Raw genomic sequence first — 22,646 nt, 5'->3', positions numbered from 1 at the left:
ATTCAACATTGTCTCCAGGCTTGGAGTGCCTGGGGAAAGCCTAAAATCCTTAAAACTGACAATGGACCAGCCTACACTTCTCAAAAGTTTGGACAATTTTGTCACCATATGGAGGTGACACACCTGACGGGTCTTCCTTACAACCCTGAGGGACAGGGTATCATTGAGCGTGGTCATCATACCCTTAAAACTTATTTGATAAAACAAAAAGGAGAAGTTGAGGAAGCTCTGCCCACTGTGCCACGAGCTACTGTTTCTCTGGCACTTTTTACTCTCAACTTTTTTAATTTGGACAGTCAGGGCAATACAGCAGCTGATCGCCATTGCCTGGAACCAACTAGGCCAAAAGAAATGATAAAATGGAAAGATGTTTTGACTGGTCAATGGAAAGGTCCAGATCCTATTTTAATAAGATCCAGGGGAGCGGTTTGTGTTTTTCCACAGGAAGAAGTCAACCCATTTTGGCTGCCAGAGCGACTGACGCCGTGACTCGAGGTTCCTGAAAATGACCCCCCAAAGGATTCATCTGCAGACACTCTCAGTTCTCATTTGGACTCTCCTAAATTGGGTTCCTAGTATACATAGTGAATTTAGATGGGTATCCTATCTGCTTTTCCAAAACCTATGCCCTTGCCTTCTTAAAAGGCACCGCTTCTGCTAAATAGAATTTCTCCTATACCCTTAACTGTAATGCCTCACTCCAGTTTGTGTGTCTCCTCCATTTCTTTTCATCTTATCCAACAACTCCTTAAAAACTTGTACCAATGTAACTTGCTTTATGTCCCAGTGCTGGTCTGCTCTTGTCTAAAAGCAGGCCCTAATAGCCAGTATACCACTTGGATCCCTATTCCTGTTCAGACGTCTGGGACCTTGACTTTATTTCGACAGAAGACAGATTTTGATATAACTACAGCCATTATCACTGCTATTACCATCTCTGCAGCTACAGCTGTAACAGTCGGCATAGCCTTGGCTAATCAAGTTACAGTAGCTACTGTTGTTAATTAAATTTCAGAAAAGACCTCTGAGGCTTTGACCATTCTACAGAAAGTGGATGCATACTTGGCATCAGGCATCCTGTTGGTCAATCAGAGAGTTGATTTGCTCCAAGCCCATGTGGAGCAGCTCATGGATGTGGTTCAAATGAGCTGTGTGTCAGCAACCCCACATCTATGTATTACACCTCTGAGATTTATGAATGATACATTTATTCAAAGCCATAATCTTTCTGCTTATTTACAAGGGAATTGGACTTGGGAGTTGGACCAGGTGCAGCAGCAATTGCAGATCCGGATCTTGAGCCTTGATGGAACACGAGTGGACCCTGTTACCCCTGGCGATTTTACTTCTTGGCTTATCTTTGCCTTTTCTTTCTTAAAGGGTGGGGATAGGTCTGTTTGGTGCAGCCCTATGTTGTGGATTCGTGTTCATGTTATGGTTGGTCTGTATGCTCAGAGCCCAACAAAAACTTGACAAGGCCGCTATCGCCCAAGCACGCCCAAGCACTCGCAGCCTTGGAGCAAGGATCTCCCCCTGAAATTTGGCTATCTATGCTAAGAAAGTAGCTGATGACTGAGACCCTCAGTCGATGCACCCCAAGGGTTCAGCCCATTGCACTGGGTCGATGACAGGTCTAAGTCTAGCCAGCCCTTGCCTGAATAACTGTGGTACCTGAATATTTAGAGGTGTTTGCGAGTGGATACTCAACAGGAAATGTTCCACAAGTGTGAATAGATTTCCCAAAAGTATGCCTGATTGCAAAAGGTTTGATGCCAAGAAACCTCCCCTGGTGGCACCCCAGGGTGGAGGCTCCCTTTCCCCGTCAAAAGGCATCAGGATGGTATGGGAAGTATTACTCATTGCACGACGACAAGAGAAGAAACCCATTACAATATCTCATTTTGCACAGGGGATCAGGCCTCTGCTTTCCCTCACTGAGTTGGTGCTGCGCTTGATAGGCAATAGGCTGTTCCATCTTAAATATATAGATAGGGGGAGATGTTAGGAGCCGCAGTGAGCATGACAACATTCGCCATTACAAGATGGCGCGGGCATCCTGTGCTCCCACAAGTAAACAACTAACTGCACAGGTGCAAAAGGCAAAAGCGCGCCAAAGTCACTGCCCATCCCTGGGGCGTAATATGGGGTGATTAGTGAACAGCCAATCAGAAGTGAACACGCCACTCTAGGGTATATATAGCAGTGCCTTTCCCGGGCTTTGGGTCTTTCCGCTTCTGCTGATACAAGAATAAAGCCTTGCTGTAGTAACCACCCAAACACAGCCTCACGTGTCCCTTTCGCGGGCAAAGGGGACTTGAAAAGGGGCGCGGAACAGTAAAAACCACATTTTTGAGAAGAATGAGTGTGCAGAGTAATTTTCACATGACTCTAGATCATTTGGGCTAGATCCCTCTGAAATGTTCCACTGTTATTGGTTACCCCTCCCTTGGTCTTCCCAGTGCTATGTTCAAAATTTGTAAAACAACCAATCATGTGTAAGCGCACAAAAATGCCTTCCTTCCCCCACCCCATGCTATAAAAGAGCCTTTAAACCACCACTTTGGGCCAAAACCTTGCTCTTGGAGCTAAAGAGCTTGTAGTTTTGACCGCCGGCTATTTTCCCTAATAAAGCCTCTGCTGATTGCATCCAGGTATGGTTTCTTGTGATCTTTGGGTGGTTGAGACTTCCGGAGACTTGAGGAAGGGTCTCCCGAGTATGGGGGTCTTCAGTAATATTTCTTTATTAGTGTCCAATACAAGTCTGCCATACAGTTTAAACTGTACCTGTGACACTCAAATGATATTGTTTTAGCTTTGCCTGCTTATTGATAATACAACTTTTTATTGTTACTAAAAAGCTGATGCTATTATTTACATTGTTATAAGATAACTTTAAATAAACTACACACTTGTATGAAAACAGAAATCATGGTAATATGCTAGCAGAAGTAGCTGAGAGCTGGCTGTGTGCCTGTATGCACACACTATGCACACATAGGCACTACTTGTACAGCACTTGAAATCTTGTTTGAGGATCTGATAAATCTGTATTTATTTTACCCCATAAAGAGAACTGAAACACTTCAGTCATCTTATCATGTGGTCCCAAGTCATCTGAAAAATAGCACTTACACACTCAGTGTACAAAGGCCTGTCAGAGCAGACATGACATGACAGTGGGAGTTCTTGACTTGACAGGCTGACTACACAAGGGAACAAATCCTGTGACTTACTAAGGAGCAATAAACTGCAGGAAGATAAAATAACAATTCTATCAATCACAGGACAAGCTTCTCTCAAGAGTGCTCTTTGTATAATTCTTGTCTTTGTTCTACTAAAATCTCTGGATTCTTGAGTAACACTGGATTTTTTTTTTAAAGTTTTCTTCAGACCATTTTCTGGGATGATACCTACACCCACAACACTCCTCTCTCTCTCTCTCTCTCTCTCTCTCTCTCTCTCTCTCTCTCCCTCTCCCTCTCCCTCTCCCTCTCCCTCTCCCTCTCCCTCTCCCTCTCCCTCTACCTCTCCCTCTCCTTCTCCCTCTCTCCCCCTCTCCCTCTCCCTCTCACTCTCTCTCTCTCTCTCTCTCTCTCTCTCTCTCTCTCTCTCTCTCTCTCTCCCTCTCTATTTTTCTCTCTCTGTGTATGTGCATATGTACACATATATTAAATATATAGAAAATATAATATATATTAAAAATAAAAAGACAAAATAAACATGGCAAAGCTACCAAAAAAAGATTAAAAAAAAAAAACTACCAAGCAAACTAATACCATGGAGTTAATGCCTCCTGGGCACGTGCTCTGTCCTGGAATGTGGCTGATGAACCCAATGACACTCCACTGGAGAAACTTGATTTTCCTGCCAAACATCAGTTGCAAAAAGATTTTGAGTTAGAGGTGGGACTTTGTGCCTATTTCCCCTTTTCAGAGTTGGGGTTTTCTCTGACTTGAACCTGTGCAGATCGTGTGTGTGGAGCCACAGTCTCTGTGAGTCCATACCTCTATCAGTTCTGTAGTGTATGGAAAAAACTGTTTCCTTAGGTCATCCACCACAAGTGAATTAATTTTACTGCCTTCAAAATGTATAAACCACATGTGAATGAGATCATATCTTGCAATAAGGTGACCAAGAAAGTATGGCATGGAGAGGGATAGTGGTCACCTGTGCTCTCACAGGTGACTAGCCAATAGAATATAATTGGCCAAAATTCAAAACCTCTCTTCATTTCCTTTTCACCTTGCTGTCTCCATACACAGCTTGACTAGAAGGCCTGAGATTATATGCTTCAGAAGTCCTTCTAAGATCCATCCATTACTAGTGACTGTCAGGTCACGGAGTGACTGAAGGTGTACTGCAAGGGTAACTTAGTGGGGAAATATGGGACACAGTTCTTGGCAGAGGATCCACTATTGGTTGGCAAAAACCCTGACTTTCTTCAACCTTTGTGATGAGCAAAGTAGCACAACTGGAGAAGGATAGAAAACAATCTTCTCAAATGCCAAGCCCAAGGTAAGAACCTAACTCATTTAAAAATATTGATGCAAAGGGACAGATGTGACTGCCAAGAGGCTTACTAACATAATTCAGAAGGATTGCTTTTACCGAATAATAACACATACTTGAGACAAAAACAGTTACCAAGTTTTTCTTCAAAGGCCTTAGCCAGGATAAGCAGAATTAACTTCCTCAGCCTTTGTTCTGGTGGTGGGGAGAAAGGTTCAGTCCAGAAGAGATGTTTTAAAGCCATCTGTCTTAGAGACTAGCAAATGCACACAGAGTGGGTCTTTAAGCCAGAATGTTATGATCCCCTAGCAATAAGCCCAAGAAGCCTCAGCCTTATGCTTCCTTCTCCTCTACCTCCTTCACCTTGGTCAGTGTCCTCCCTGGTGGACTCTGACAGTCAGAAAGCTGCTTTGGCAGAAGCTAAGCCTTTCTCCCTCTTCAGATCAGGCAGGCCTGCTTCAGGCAGCCAGGCAGGAAATTAGCATCTGCCTTTTGTGTTTCCAGCTGCCAAGAAATAGGAAACCCATCCTCTTGAACTCTCTATGAGCTGTGATTAGAAAATACTCTTCCCAACAGCTTCCTTCCCAAACTTGAATAGATTCACATTGGGGTGATGACTCTCTCTGCAGAAATCTTTTGCTTTATCTTTCTGATAACTGCTTCTATGCTTGGAATAAAGAAATAAAACCTGTTACTGATTCTTCTGACACACTTGCATGGGGAAGAGCATGCACAGCCCTACAAATACTCTACACACCTTACTGTTTAGTTCTAGACATAGAAGAAATTTTTAGTGCACTGTATGATAGAGGGTAAGCAAAAGAAAATTGTTATGAAGAGTCATGGGACTTATATGGAGACCTTAACAGGAACTTCTGTTGTGCATTTCCGTTGTAAATTGTCACTGAATTTGAAAGAGTTTTATCCCAAGTATGGGCTTGTGAATCCTGTGTGTGAGACTCATTTATAAAGTGCTATTTATAATATGGTCTTCTTTCACACTGACTTTCTTCAAGGCAAACAGTCCAGCGAATGCTCTTGTCAGTCACAGCAGTGGCCAGATTCTCTGAAATCTGCCTTTAGTGGTGTGGGGTAATTTTACTAGCTCTCTGAAACAGAGGGAAAGCCATGGTGCAAAGAATTTGTCAATTTCTATGGTACCAATCTGTACCTCAACTTTGCTCCTATGTGGGTTCTTCTTTGTTGCCACCCTTTACGCCTGGTTTTACCTTCAAGTACTAAATAGAAGAGAGACAAGAAGGGAGGGAAGAATTAGAAAAATCCCTGTGTCTAATCCCTTTCCTTTTGTTTCTTCTTTGACCACTACTATTAGCAAACCACAAACAACTTCCCTAAATAACTTGCCTCCTGGGGCCCTGGAATTTACATATGTATTTAAAAGTTCCTAGAATTCCAAACATCACACAATAAGAGAAGTTATCTTCAACTGTCAAAAGTCAAGCTTCTGCTAGAGCACTAATGCAAATCATAGTCAACTAACTGCTTTGGACATTCTGAAGCAGCCTCAAGTCAATTCAGTCACTCACACTGTGCTGTCCATGACAAACAAGAAGGCTTTCATAGGCTGTCTGAGAAGTCTCCTGGGGTCTCTTGTACATCTTGTCTTCCCTATGTCCCCATCACCCAATTTTAATTTTTTCCACATTTTTGACTGCAAAATGTGTAATCAAACTTTCTCTCTGCTAGAACATTCTTCCTTTGCTCTTCCACTTCTGTAACTAAAATCCTTTAAATCTTAGCTAAAACATCCCTTTCTAAGAGAAATTTCCTCTGAGCGATTTATTATTCTAACAGTCTTCACCATGAATGAGCAAAATATACTTCTACCCTACAACCACAGACACTACTGTAATCTTGAAATTTTTTGTTAAAACTAAAGGATCAATATGTATCTTTTTGGTTATGTCACCAGTTTATTGGCACAACTATTTACCAACAGTTTATCGGATAAACAACAGTTTATTAGTAACATCTGTTTATCGGCACAAAGTCTCCACCCAGAAGCACAGTGCACTAACTAACAATTGAGCTAGGAAGTTCATCTCTATCTATAAGCACAAAGAATTACATCTCTAAAATGATAATGCTGGAAAGAGGCTAATGATACAATTCTTTGATGACTCCCACCAACAGTTTATGAATCAACTTTATGGAGGACATTAAAAAAGTAGCTTCAAAAATATAAAACACATAGGTTTGGGTCACACTTTACAAACCAGCAGACCTCTGTGCTGAACAGAGCAGGAACGCCACACCCTTCCTAATGTAGTTGGTGGCCTTCCCAAAGTCAGCAAAAATATGAAGAAAAGTGAGGTGGCCTTGGCCCAGAGACTTGATCACACAGCTAAGTAATGCTGCATTTCTACAAACATATAAGCCATGACTTTTGGGTAGCCTGAGTTTCGGGTTTAAAGTTAAAGTTTGGAAAGGAGAATTAATGCCATAATTTACTTTTCCTTTCCCTGTATATCCAACTTTACAATGGCTACCAGGTTCTTCATTTCAAACACACAGTCAGAACATGTGTAAATATCAGCTTTTGTTACAAGCAGAGTTCTAACAGAGCACAAAGTCGAACCCAGAACCAGCCTTGGGTGACTTCATTCTCCTCGGAGCTTGAATATTATGACCATTTCAGAAAGAGCTCCTTAGCTTGCTGCTTATTGAGCACACATACAGTTTTGAATAGCAAGGTGTGCCTGGCTGTAAATGTAAGCATACATTAGATGCTATGATTTCTTTCATATATTTTATTTATTCACTTTACATATGGTTCCCAACTGTCTCTTTTTCTCTCCTCTCCATCACATAATCCATCCCCTCTTCCCTTCTCCTCTGAGAATGGGAGGATCCCCCTAAGTAACAACCCACCCTGGCACATCAAGTTACTGCACATCCTCTCCCACTGAGACCAGACCAGACAGTCTAGTTAGGGGGTGTAAGATACATAGGCAGGCAACAGAGTCAGAAACACCCCCCAACTCTAGTTATTAGGGGGAATCTCATGAAGACCAAGCTGCATATCTGCTACATATGTATGAGGGTTGGGGTAGGGTGGACTTCAATTTAAGCCGTGTATTCTCTTTGGTTTTGGTTCAGTCTCTGGAAGCCCCCAAGGGTCCTGGTTAGTTGCCTCTCTTAGTTTTCTTTAGAAGTCCCATTCTCCCCACCAGGTCCCACAATCCTTCCTTCCAACAATTCCACAAGACTCCCCATGATTTTGGTGAATATAAAATGGTTTTTTTAAAGCTTCAAACTCAGTTTTATATGGGCTTGGATATTTGAACATTGTGTACTATTTAAATTACATACTTTTTCTTTTTGAAACAGGATACCACTACACATCCCAGGATGACTTCAAATTCTGAGCAATTTTTCTTTTGTGCTGACCTCACAGGTGTGAACCACATGCCAGAGCTGCCTGCTGAGCTCACAGGTGTGAGCCACCTGCCCAGGTTGATTTTTCTGTTTTCTAGCAAATTTATTATTTCCATAGTCTGTTGAGATACACAAAAGAAGATCAATAAGCAAAATTAAATCCACAGCTTTTTTGCTTAATTTGCTTTATCTATAGAAAAAAGCAACCCTCAAGTTCTCCTACTATAATACAAAAAAAAAAAAAAAAAAAAAAAAAGCCTCTTGCCTTTTTTGCAAAGGAGAGGTTCTTCTTGTCATTTTGCTCTGAAGAGAAAGTACTAATCACAGGTGCTCCTCACTGGGACTGGGTGTATAAGTACCATGGCCATGAAATGTTTCACACCTTACAAATTTACGTAATAAAATATTAACACAATGATATAATTAGGGACAATATTCTGAATTGTTTTGCATTATCTTATACTGACATATTAACAAATTAGACCAATGTTAAACAAAGAAATGTTTGTAAAAACCTATACTCATACTAGACAGGAAATATATGTTGGATTTATAGTGTTATTTACTAGATAGGATATTTCTAAAATCTACCTAAATTATAATGTTATTAAAAGATATTTCTCTTAAAACTTCTTTATTTATAACCTCAAAAACTCTGAAGCCCTTCTATGAAGAAAATTATTCCAGTTCTGCCTAGCGAAACACTTTCTGAGTTTTAAATTATGCCACTGTAATTCTGTTTCAGAGATTCTGAGGTGTATGAATTTATATGAGATGGCTGCACGGTCAGGAGGATGAAGTACTTAAAGTAGTAATCCCACCAGAATTAGAAGTGGTACAAGGCAGGCAAGACTCTGTTCTCAGATGACAGAACTGAGATAGTTCATTATTATACTGAGAGCTAATATTTCTGCATATATTTTACTTATGAAAAGTAAAAATATATTAACAGGCTCTAGCAGCCTTATCTCTAAAATATGTGACAAGTGTTCTTAGCTAATATATTTGCTATAAAATTACAAAATATAAGATATATATATATATATTTCTTGTTTACCTATTCATTATTATATTTCATGCCTTGTCCTATGAGATAATTAGTAATAAAACACATACATCAAGAATAAGAAAATTTTTTGTACATTTTATATACTGCTTACCAGTAGCACAACAAGAACAAACAACATAAAATACAATAGGTCAGTAAAATTTATTAAAAAACAAAAGATATGCATGCTGTGCCTATTTCAATATTTTTAATTTAACATAATAAAATTTCTACCATTCAAAATGAAATTACAAACCAAGCATACAATATCACGTTGGATTCTATCGTTATACAATACTTTAAATATTGTTCACAACTTTTGTCTTTTTTTACCAATAGTTTCAAATTTTCAAGTATGCTTTTTATTCTCAATGTAACTGAGGCTTCACATGGAATCCAATGCACAAAAACAGTTATGACCAATATCGTGTCATAATGTTTATTTTGAACAATTCAAGCCAGTGGCATGCAAATCTGCACTTGCTTTCATTTAAGAGAAACTGTCTCTTTCTTCTAGATGTCTTGGAAAAATGAACATCTGCTTTGGCTGTTGCTGAGACTTTGAGAAAATGATATTTGAGAAATTAAAGTCCTAGAAAATGAGAGCTGCAGACAGTCTGATGATATGGGTAAATGAAGAAGAAATGGCCTTTGGCAGCTTTGTTTGAAGTCCCACCCTAATATATCAGAAATTTCCACCGACTATATTCTAATAACATAAACCTGTCACCATTACTTTTCTGAATCCACTTTGCTTTGTGAGTCTCTCACTGACAATCAGTAATTTTCAGTTAATAATCTTTTATGTACACTGTGCTCATGCATCTGATTATGCCAATTAACTTTTAAAATAATGGCATGTGGTATACAGGGCATATATTGTGAATCGATAGATAACTTCATAGCCTAAAAGGTGACATGCATGCTAGAAAATATCTGACTAGCTTGCGTGGAATCACAACTGAGGATTTGTATTAGCGAAACATTTAAGATACTCATGCCTTCTGAATCAGCTCAGCTTCTACAAATATAATAAAAGTTTCAGTGTATTAACTACAGTTGCACTACAGATATGCTATAATGAAGGAAAGTCAAGATTAAAAAAATTATGAGGGTTTATGTAAATGAGACTAGATATATGATTTAAGCAGAGAAAAAGCTGGTCACTATTTTGCTTTTGACACAACTGAAGATTCTGGTAAGACACCTAGAGAGATGCTGTGACAGAACCTTTTTATTTTTATTTTTTAATTCTTTAATCTTTATTACAGTCCAGACATTATCACCTTCCTGGTCCACCATCTGACTGTTCTATATCCCACAGCTCCTTCGCCAATCTCCAAGAGGATGTCCTTACTCATCCTCAACCCACCAGGCCATCCCACACCCTGGGGCCCCAAGTTTCTCAAGGGTTAGGTGTATCTTCTCTGACTGAGTCCAGACCCAGCAGTCCTCTGCTGTATGTGTGTTGGGGGCCTCATATCAGCTAGTGTATGCTGCCTGGTAGGTGCAGCAGCTTTAGGCATTAGACATCTGTGTACAAGGTCATCCATAATGCTAAGAGATGACACTGAGACAGGGACATTAAAACAATCTTCTTCTGAATTAATAAATTCACACCTTCACAGTGAGGGTCAAGGAGTCACCATAATTAACAGATTGAGAAATGGAAGCATGGATAGATAAATGTCCAATCGCAAAACAAACTTGATCAGTCTTATGACACAAAAAGCAAACACCAATAAAAAACAATAAACTTTATGTGAGTCAATAATATTGTTGGCAGAGAGCGTTTACATGGGAGTGTAGATCCTAAGACAACAGAGGAATCTCAGGCAGAACAAAAAGTAAAGGGTGTTACCGTTACCTAATAACACACACACACACACACACACACACACACACACACACACGCACCAGAATTTGAAATAAGGCTATTTGTGAAACAACTAAATACTACTACGAGGAAAAGATATGCATGTTATTATTTCTATTAACCAGCTTTCTTCTAAGTCCTTGAAAAATCTAAAATGTTTAAGATCCAACTTAAAACTATATGGGGACTTATGTAAAGTCACAAACACACTGCACAAGAATACATTTGAGCTTTCTAATGTAATTTACTGGGCAAATATGAGATGTAATTTTCTTTGTATTAGACAAAGGATGACTATTGGATCCTAAAACTTAAACTCCATTAGGTGCAGCTAAATGGTTTTCACTTTCAGATTGCATTAACACTGAATTGCTATCACCACTCTCTGAATTGCTTGGTATTTCATTCCTCTGTAATGAGAATATTAATAGTGAATATCTTCATGCAATCAAATACATGCATTGCTCCATTTGATTCAGTATTATTGAATGCAACATTAAGGGATTTTCCTGATTGATTTCACAAAGATTATTAAATAGGACCATGTTGTAGGAAACTACTTTGGGAGCATATCATCAGGTAGAAAAATAGGCCAAAGGTAAGCAAACACAAAACAGGGAAAGGAGCAGTTCTATTTAGGATGTGCCAAGACTCCTTCCCTCATGAATATGATGGGTCACTGATAAACAAAGGCAACATACACATCATATATTGCATACCATCACATCACATGTAGTGCCACAAATGATCATATGCAACACGTCACCACACATCAAATATCAGTACATACCACACATCACCCATCACATTACCACATATCACATATCACTACATATCACATATCACATGTCACATATCACATGTCACACATTACCACATATCACTACATATCACATATCACATGTCACATATTACCACATATCACATAACATCATATAGCACACATCAATGCATATCACATGTATTACATAGTACCACATGTCATTTAACATTATATATCACACAGGCTGTCATATCATGTATCATCATGTACCATATGGCTTGACCTATCATATAGAAGTACATATTATACATCAACACATATCACACACCAACACATATCATGCAGCAGAATATATCTGTTCATTTTACTCGCACCTCAGAGCACCATATATTATACACCACCACATACCACCTTGTATTCCATACCATCAAGTCACATAACACATAGCATCACAGATCTTATATCATCACACATTATGTATTTTATGAGCACATACAATTATTGCCTGCTTCACATAATCACATATTACAATATATATCATGTCACATGTTCTTCAGAGAGATTATATCTAGCATAGCCTTATGTTCTCTAGAAAATCAGCACTAAATTTTCCCTTTTATTGATTGAATATTTTATCAGAAATGGCTGTGTTTTAATGTTTATGACTATGTATATTTGTTATCATGACTTTAATCATCTTTAGGCATTATGAGAATAAAAGTCTTTCATTTAATTATTGTATAGAACCACGTTTAACTGTCAGTGAGTGCTAGCATTGTTTTTACTTAAATATATATATATATATATATATATATATATATATATATATACTATAATTGCATGATTGTACTCTTTAAATATTCTTTTTGATCATGTACATATATTTGGAAAAATGTGTGCCTATATTATCACTTTCTACCTTGACGATTTTTCACATGACAACCAGAATTCAGATCAAGGGAGGCAACAAAACCAATAGTTAGCAAACCTCTGTACTTCTTACTAGGCAATATCATGTGCCACAGCAAACTTCAATAGTGTAACGTTTTAGCATATGATAATTTACTGAAATTTATAAAACAGTAACTTGCCCTCATTGTAAAATCAAGCCAACTTTAAACTAAGTTTATACTAAGAACTGACTTTAGAGGTAAAAAGAGGCCTCAGCAGTTACAAGTGCCTTCTCCTCTTCTAGAGGACCTAGGCTCATTTTCCAACCACTAGGGGATCAAATACTCTATTTCTGTCTCTGTAGGCTCCTATTTAAAAATACACATACACAAGTAGACACACACATTTACATAGAAAGTGAATAAACAAACAAAAATACAAACTGATCCCCCTTTAAACTACAACCTTGCTACTCTGAAATAACTAATCCAGGACCACGGTGCATACACACACAATTATAACTTCTCCACTTGTTGACCCACAGACTAAAACAGGACACCAAAATAAAACTTAAATGACACAGGTCAGACACCCAAGGCATTAGATGGTAATGATTTGTTGAAAAATAATAATTTTGAACAAACTAAATTAATACACATCCATACTCTGCAACTTCCATCATATGCTGGACTATCTGGCAAGCTCTTTCCACTTAGAGGCACTTGGATGATACCCACCACCTGGAACTTAAAATGACAACTTACTGTTTAGAAGGCTGGGGACATTTTGGTTCTTCTAGTGCATTCATTTCTTTTGCTGGGTCCACTGGGCTAAGAAGGACAGCTGCACAGGACATCACAGAGTGGCAGGAATCTTCCCGGCAAACTGCAGTTTGAAAGCAATTAATTGTAAATGTTAAAAATCCCCCAGAGCCTGTTCTTATCTTCCTCATTTCACCTTTATATTTTCAGTCAAGTTTAGGAAGAATTTCAACAAAACATCAATTAATATTAAATTATCTAAGTTTTCCTTTACAAGCTATTTTCCTTTAGCTAACTGTCCAACCCTGGGCAATTTTACTTAGCTTCATAGCCACAGTGGGAAAAAAAGTATTCTAACATTTAGCAGCTGAAAAACAAGTTATTTGTCAAATGGTAAATAATAACTGTATGCCAAGGCACAGGTAGTTCATGAATCTCCAGAAGAAAAGTCCAGTTGCTTCAAGGCCAAGATCAATGGCTACACTCCTGTGGTTTTCTTCTTGTCCATTTACAGATCTCAAACTCATCTGCTCTTAACATAATGTTCCCACGAAGCAGCTTGCAAGTCTGAGTTTTCTACAGTGGGGTCATAAATTTTGTCATCATTCTTGAAAGGATGGTTAATTTGTTCCATGTGCACTTGTAAAAACCATCCACAAATGTACTGTTAGCTTATTGTGGTGGCAGTGTAGCTTTCCTTTGGACAAATAAACTAATTTTATCATTCAATTATGGTAGGCATAAGTTATTTCCAGTTTAAGGGTATTTCTATTAACTATAAACATCCTTATACTTTTGGGGGTTAGTTTCATATAGAGATTTGGTCTAGAAATGCATATAACTGTTCTTAGGATATGCGTATGATTGAATTCTGCATGCTAGATACCAATGAACAGTTTTCTTTACTTTCCCCCAAACAAATGTTTCAATTGTTAAACATCCATAAAACATTTGATTTTATAAGTTTGCCCATTAATTTTATACTATATTAATAATAAATCACTGCATAACAAATCCACACAAACTTTGTTTAAAACAATACTTACTGTTTTCTCAAAATTCTGTAGATTATAAATCTAGGTGTGCTCAACAAACTTCTCCTTTTCTGGTCTCAAAATGCATACATTAATGTGTTAGTTTGGCTGCACTCCCATCAACAGTTTCAGCGAGCCAAGCATTGTTGCCCAGGGAGAAGCCTAAGTTAAGTGGCATTGTAGTTACTACCTTATATACTTCATCTTGAAATGCATCCAATAACCAGTTCTTTTATTTGTTTTTAAAAAATCTCTGTGAAAATAATCCACTGACAAATTAATCTGGGCTTATTGCTTGTAAATTCGACAAGATCTGCAACCCTGTAGGAGGCAAGCCTCTGACCATGCCTGTTAGGAATTGCATTTATCAGATTAACTAAGGTGGAAAGACCCATACTGGGTATGAGTAGCACCATTCCATGACTGGAGTTCTGGACTTTGTGCACAGGAGAAAGTGAGTTAAACATTGGCATTTGTCCATCTCTTTCTGCTTCCTGGTTGTAAATACAGCATGACATCTAGCTCAAGCTGCTGTGACTTGCTGTTCTTGCTGTGGTAGACTGCCCCAAGATCTTTGGAGCTAAACAAAACTTTTCTTCCTGAAACTGACATTGCCAGGTTATTTCCTCACAATAACCAGACAAGGTTTTTATGGAAATTTGCTTCCTTCCTTTGAGAGAAAATCAAGGCTCCAGTTTCCAAGAATGGCCATGTGTCATCTTAAAACTCTCATACAGTTATTCATGTAAGAATGCAGTACCATTAGTTGTTTAACCTACATATTCCTCATAACTAAGTATCTATTTATATAACCTTCATTTTATGTGTTTCTAATTTATACAAATTATTATTGATCTCTTAAGTAACAGGAATCACCCCCAAGACATTGCTCAAAATACTGCTAGCATACTGTATCATCTTAAATTGTATAAAGTATACATTTCTCTGCTTCTCTTGAGTCCTCACTCCACTGTGTAAATGACAATTTCAGACCATAATCAGCACATGTGTGGACATTTTCAGAGTCTGATGATTACTGGTCATTAGGCAGCTGCTACTGAGCACAAGCCAGTGATGAACCTGTGCAGCATTTCCCAAATGCAGATTATCTAAAGAGAAATTTGCCAGGAAAAGGGAAAGTATGGGAAAAAAGCAAATACTGAAAGAACTGGAAGGATGTTTGAATTGAATGTAAATACTGTTACTGATTGATATGAATACTTATTTCAAGAACTAAATGATAAAGCAACAAATTGACCTCTTACTCAGTGTAGCAAGAAGCAAATGAGAAAGAGAATAAGATAAATATCAGTAAATGGAACAACAATTTTTATTAAAATTTATCTTAATGACAGAATAAATGGCAGGTTAAAACTAAAGTTCATGAAAATTCCCAGTGTTAATGGGGTTTTATTGAAATTTAATAAACTTTTCTTCACTAAAAGAACTTTACAAAACAATATAGATGTTAGTGATAGCTGTAAATCTACATTTAAAAATATTTTTCTGGTATTTCTGATACAACATCATACACATTATTACTTAAAGAAAAATTTAAATATGCTCAGAATAAATTATTGATATGTTGCTGGATTCTAAAAGAAAATTAAGTATAAAAATAAAGAAAAAATGAGAATCACCATTACTAAGAAATTTGTTAATATTCATTAATAAAATAATACTCTTTAAAATTCATTGCAAATAGAAAAACATGCTTTATAAGTAATAGTCCATGATTTTTTTTATCTTTTAGAATAAATGTGATTGAAAGTTAAGTAAAGTGAGGTGATCATAATAGTTGCAAAATATATTGATCTCTGTTTCTCTCAACCCTCAACAGATAAGCTTCTTTCTATAGCGAATATTAGTTAATACAGAGACTCACAACTAGATAGAGAATGAGAGACTTTGGGCACTTAGTCATGATCATGATATCTGTATCACATCCCTTCTGTCAAAGCTTGGAGATCTATGAGGAAGACAGTTAGAAAGTTTGTAAAAAACTAATACACACACACACACACACACACACACACACCACAATCTAAGTTATAGGCCACAAAAATAGACTTTAACTGAGCATATGATTAAAATCATCAGCAAGAGAAAGTGGTTGGCACTAAGAGGGCACAGTTTTGAAGACCATGGACCTTCTGAACATTTAAATAGAAAGAGGCTTCCATGCCCTTACCCACAGAGGCTCCCATCAGCCTAAGACTCGGAGCAGCTGGGTTTTGGGTCTCTTCTGCTGTGCTCATCATGATACTCTGAGGAGTAGTATTTCTTTCCTGACACTGAAACCTCTGTTATATTCTCTTCCACTCTGTACTTGGTTCTTTGCTAAGGAAAGCAGTATTGATGAAGTATCCAAAATCTCATTATGATTCATCTAGTGACCATAGTCGGTACGGAGCTAACTTCTCCCCTTTAAACTGATGTGGAAATTAGTATATTGTTGCACAGAGAACACGGAGCAAACAGGAGCCTCATACATTGACCTATGGCAAAGAATGATAAATATTTAACTTAGAAAAATGTGAACTGCACAATAACCTGTGACTGGTGGTAATGTTTCATCTGCCAGCCCTCCTCAGTACTCTACACACAGTGGTTATAATTGGAAGTCCCGAAGTTTTGTCTTCTGGCTCAACTGAGTAATATGTACATATCTTCAGATTTTCTAATTTATAGACACAAAATCAAGTAACCCAAGCTGGCTTCAATCTCCCTATGTAATTGAAATGACCTCAAATTCCTGATAATCGTTTTGATACCCTAAGTATAAATGTTACAGGTTCCAGTACCATGCTCAATTCTTCAAATAATTCTCTAAAACTTTGGGGTTTTTTTTTTTTTTTTGACAAAATTTCTAGATGCAGAAACAGGTTCTCATAGTGTAAATTATACCCATCCCCACATGTCGATTTTTGACCTCATGGATTCTGTTTGACTGGTTAGACAATCTACATACAGGAAACACAATCACTGAAACTGACATTTACAAGTGAGAATAATTTTTCAAAAAGGTGTCTTCTTCATTCTTGCCACTCAGTGCAACTCAAGCACAAAAATAATGTCCAGAAACATTTGTTGAATGAATAAGATAATAAAGTGGAACGTATAGGGAAAGAAAAGATGGTGGTCCAGCACAGGGAAGTCTGTTCTAAAAAGATATGAAATGAGAAAAAACGTCTTCTGCTTTTAAGAAATTAAAAAAGTCAATATAGTCTTGGCCTAGATAGGACAGAAAAAAGGGGTGGGGGACAAAGGAGGATAATCTGGAGGTATAAGCATCTTCAGCACTGGAAAACAGTAGCAATGACTTTACATTAGAATTTGATCCTGAAGTTAACAGGGATTCAGATCAATTATTAAATGAAAATGCAACAAGATTGCCCTTTTCTTTTCTACAACCAGCGTGGGTAATCTATATTGACAGGGGCATGATGAGCTGACAGCTCAAGGCAATACCTCTGCAATTAAAGCATAAGAGGCAATGAGACTTGCAAGCACCGAAGGGGAGAGATCATTGGAAAGGAAAAGACAATTCTTGAGTGGGAATAACAGGGATTAATATGTCCACTCCAGGTTCACAGGCACAGAGCACATTTACTTGTTTCTTTTATTAGGACAAAGTAAAATTCTCAATATGTAATAAACTCAAGATACAGCTAGGTGCAGGTAGATGAGAAAAACTGGCAGAAGTCCTGATGAAAGACCTTCAAATGTATTAGGAAGCCATTTAACATTTTAACCATTTAAAAAATACCTTAATATTGTAGGTTTGATCATTTTCAAAGTATGTGAAGAAATTATTCTGAAATAGTTAATACCTTGAAGTATAACTGAATAGAAAAATAATATACAGAAATAGACATAGAAATAATTATGTCCAGGATACTAGAACACACTATGAAATACAAAAGACAGCATTGAATATAACCAGGTTTATTTAACAGGGCTCACATTGGGGTCTCACACTAAGGTCCCACATTGGAGTCTAGCAATAGCTTTTCATCTTGTAAAACAGTCTTTGGGCAGTTATTAGATATATTATAAAATTTGCTTCTTGAAACTACGTGTTTTTGTATCTCAGCTTTTTTTATATCTCTTTCTCAAAATTTTCATTATTAAAACTATACTAAAATAAAATTATAACCTCATGAGATAATGGGGAAAATCAGAAAAAGTAAATAGTTTTCTTTGTATGGTTATATACTTTCCTACTATGACACACATACTTTATTTGAATTTAGGAAGGCTAACTAATCCTGTTCCTGCAAATGTAACCTGAAAAGTTCAATGGTTTTTTAAGTATTGAGCAAGAAAGAAGCATTTAAAAAGTTGTTGTGGCACATGTCTGTAACCCCACATTCCACAGGCTGAGGCAGAAGGCCTATGAGTTGGAAGTCAGTCCAGGATATATGGATATATGGATAGTTACAGAGCTACATAATAAGTCTCCCCTCCCTCTCCCTATTTCTCTCTCCTTCCCTCCTTTTCTAATCCCCCCCCTCTCTCACATACACACACACATACACATGCACACATACACACACACATAGACCTTGTGTCAGTAATTTAAGAAAAATACTTGTTTTCTATTAACATATGGAAACTGATCTCTAATAGCCTATATGGGTTGAACTGTGCTGACCCAAGTAATTCATGTGTGGAAGTCTTAAGCTTAGCAACTCAAGAATGTGACTACTTGTGGATATAATGTCTTTAGAGAGTAATTAACTTCACAGGGGCACTACAGACAGCACTGACACAATCTGCCTGGTGTGCTCTAACTAAATTCAAGGAACTGGGTTATGTGTTCTGCAGTCTTCCATGGAAAAGTAACATTAGCAACACAGAGATCTACACAGCCCTCTGTCTTTGACGTAAGTTTCACATAAGATGTTAGAAAGATGTTAGGATCTATATCCGGTCACTTTTGAGGGACACAGTGGACACATGTAAACAAAAGGTCTACATACACCTGGTTGTTTAACCTTTCAGTATATTGGCAGTGTTGATTTTCTAAAGATGAGAACACAAATACACATCCTTTTCTCTTTATTTGTGATCCACATCTTAATGGGCAAAGTCTCTGTTTTTTTTTTTTTTTTCCCTTTGAACCAGTGTGAACCTCCGTGAACTCCTTCACTGAGAAATATTGTAGCTGTTGGTGATATGTAACTTTAAACAGCAGGTCATTTACCCATTTCTATCTCTCTAGGGCACTTGTGAGGAATTCTGTCCACTTGTACATTTTATCTATGACCCACAAAAACCCTCAGTCAACAGTGATAATCAAATATGCATGTGAGTGCTATTTCTTCTCACTGATGCTTTAACAGCTGGAAAGCAGAGAAAATTTCCTTTGTGATACTTGAATTTTCTGCTCACAAGTGGTGTTCAATTAACAAACTTTAGAAAATGTTATGTCAACAAAAAATAGTGTTATATAGAACACTTATTTGCTGGGAGCCAACCCCCAGCTTGGGGGAGAAGGGGAGAGAAATGCAGCTGGTTTTTCTTTCTTTTCCTCCTTGTCTGTCTGGTTCTTCTTGAGGCAGCCCCTGTGCTACTGTAGCTGACCTGTAGTCAGCATCCTGGTCCTAAGACCAGCAAGGAGTTAAGTAAATAGCCTTGTACTATCCTAAAAACTTCTTCTGAGGATAAGAGACTGCAGGCTAGGGTGATTAACACCTGTAACCTAACAGCAGAGGATTAGGCAAAGTGGCCTTTGTTCTATCTCAGCAGAAACTGCTGGGCTCTATCTTGCTGCTGGGTCACAGGAAGAAAAGACACTTAGAAAAGTTACTATAGAGTTTATTAAGTGTAAAAAGTATCCTATGAAAGCTATGTGAGGAGAAATGTGGAAAAGTCCTGAGTGGGGAATAAGAAAAGATTCTAACAAAGTAAAAAACCTAAGGGAGAAAAATTCTAGGCAGGGGGAAAGGAAAGGGCGACGGGGTCTTAACTACCTAACTGATTCCTAACTCACTAATCTAACTAACTCACTATTCTAACTGTCCGCCCGCTTTGTCTTTGTCTTCAGTATTTATACATCTTTCAGAGTACATGGTCACATGTTACAAAGTTCATCACAAGTTCACACCAAAATTCAAATCATAAATTGAAATAGAAGTTTACAACACAGAATATTTACATGAATATCCATTAGGAGTAATGATCTAACTAGACATTCATCACCTGTCTAGATCCACAGGTTCGAAGAAAGTTTGAAACTGTAACTTAAAAAATTAGTGAAGTTTTGTATAGATAAACCCAGGCAATATTTTCTCTTCTGTCCTGGTACCTATAATAAATTGTGGATTCCCTCTAGTAACCTAGGCTAATTGTTTTATGACCTCTTGGAATGTGCTTTAAGCAGGAGAAGGTCCAGTTACTATCTCTCTTGGAGCAATTAACTGATAACACTCAGGAGACTGGCAGAGTTCTCTTTGCAGTTTCGACTATGCCTGAGGGACTTAATAGCAGTCCCATTATAAAAGAGCTTAATAATCACTGATATAATTTTAGGAATTCTTATAGGATCATCATTAACACTTAAGAAGTCTTCTATTTGCCTATATAGTATCACTACAAGACAGTACATCTTATTGGATCTGTAGAGATCTGCTACAAAGTGGTATGCTATTGCTTAGTAATAGTTGCATATGTCTAATAATAATAATGGGAAAAGCATATTAATAGCAGGAATCTTTCCTAAAATCACATCCACCACAGCCTTGCTAATGGGGCACACTCATCGCAGATTATATAATAATCCGAGGCAAGCATTTCAGGATGATCATCTGCTCATTATTAGCTTGTCCCATTATGGCTCCTGACACTTATTAATATAGATAGGTAATAATAGATTATAGATATAGATAAATATAGATGCTACAGATGTAGATACAGGTACAGATACAGGTTGCACAGATACGGTTAATACAGATACAGATGATACAAATACAGATACAGGTATAGACACAGATACAGGAACAGATACAAATATAGATGCAAATACAGATACAGATAATATCACACTGGTCAATACAGGTTCTCATTGAATCTGTTACTTCAGTAATAAAGAAAAATAAGCCCTGACAGAAATACCACAAAAATGTTTTCACATGTAATTGAATGATAATTTTAAGGCATTAATATTTTTTATGTTGCATTCCTGGTCAACACCCTAGAAACAAAAAATAATGAGAGCACTTTGATTCTGTACATGTGCTTGCAATTAGCATTTATATGTACATACATATGTAAAGGAGAAAATTTTCATCTAGAATAAATATAACAAAAGACGTCTGATAAATATACTGACTTAATCATTAGAGTTTCTCACCTCAAATTTAGAAGGAGGCCAGATTCTTGCAGTAACTGTGTTGCAGAATCTGCAGGTATGCATCAACTTTACTACTCTTGACAACACTAAGAATTTTTCAGCCATGCAGTGACATCAAAGTTGTTACCCGTTATGGAAAAACATTTATGACAAGACATATATTACCTAAATAAAGTTTAACCTAAGACCCCTGTAGTCAGATACCTTACAGTTTAGAACACACAAATACAGGAGAGAAAAAAGTTGCTTGACATTTCAATATAAAAACAATTTGCATCAAGATAGTTTTTTTTTTAAAGAGGGCTGACATTTTATTAAGAATGTTGGTTCTAAAAAAAAAAACTATTTTGATACTAAAATTTGTTTTGAAAATTGTATATTGCAGAATGATCAGCCTTGGTGTATCTACTCAACAAGCAAGCTGGGCAGACCTGCTCAAACCTCTGAGGTGCGGGAATTCCACCTGGAGGCAGTGAAGACACAACATCAGAGGATTGTCAATTTGCTCTTCCCCCCACTCCTCTTCTAATATCTCAACGCCCATAATCAGCTTGAATAAGCTAATGAAGAGTCAACGCCCCTATTCCCTGGGCTTGGGGACTAAGGTGGTAAATGTTGGACTATCTTTCTAGGGAAAAGTAGTGATTTTGTGGGAATAGAGAGGGTTAGCTAGGGGTCAATTGCATAGCCATAACCTATTAGTAGAAATCTGTATAATTAGTATCAAGATGAAGATATAAATTCTTAAATGGCACCAATTTACTTTGATTACAAATTTTAAGGTTTTCATTGGCACGAGCTTCTTAGTGATGTAAGAGTGAGATGAATATTGTTACTCTCATAGGCATTGTACCAGTATAACACATTTAGGAATACAAGGCTTAGACCCAGTCCTTCTTTAACTTTTTTAACTGATTTGAGATGGTCAGCCTGTGAGATAAGGGACTATAGCAAATTCATGGCTTGGAGTTTATTATAAGGGTGTTCTCTATGTTTTATTTAGAAATA

General features: G+C 37.4%; 1 protein-coding gene across 6 annotated transcripts in view; it reads right to left on the bottom strand.

Moving 5' to 3' along the window:
- Ccser1 (coiled-coil serine rich protein 1) overlaps positions 1-22,646 on the bottom strand; it is a 1,108,363-nt gene that overhangs the window by 863,008 nt on the left and 222,709 nt on the right. For all 6 annotated transcript variants that reach the window (XM_034511175.2, XM_076939866.1, XM_076939867.1 and 3 more), the window contains exon 5: positions 13,251-13,371. In XM_034511175.2, the coding sequence (XP_034367066.1) occupies positions 13,251-13,371 (121 nt within the window). The remainder of the gene's footprint in view (positions 1-13,250; positions 13,372-22,646) is intronic.

The sequence above is a fragment of the Arvicanthis niloticus genome, chromosome 9, assembly GCF_011762505.2.
Source record: "Arvicanthis niloticus isolate mArvNil1 chromosome 9, mArvNil1.pat.X, whole genome shotgun sequence".
NCBI lineage: Eukaryota > Metazoa > Chordata > Mammalia > Rodentia > Muridae > Arvicanthis > Arvicanthis niloticus.
Note: the sequence above shows the minus strand (reverse complement) of the source record. Positions and strands in the feature narration are given on the sequence as shown.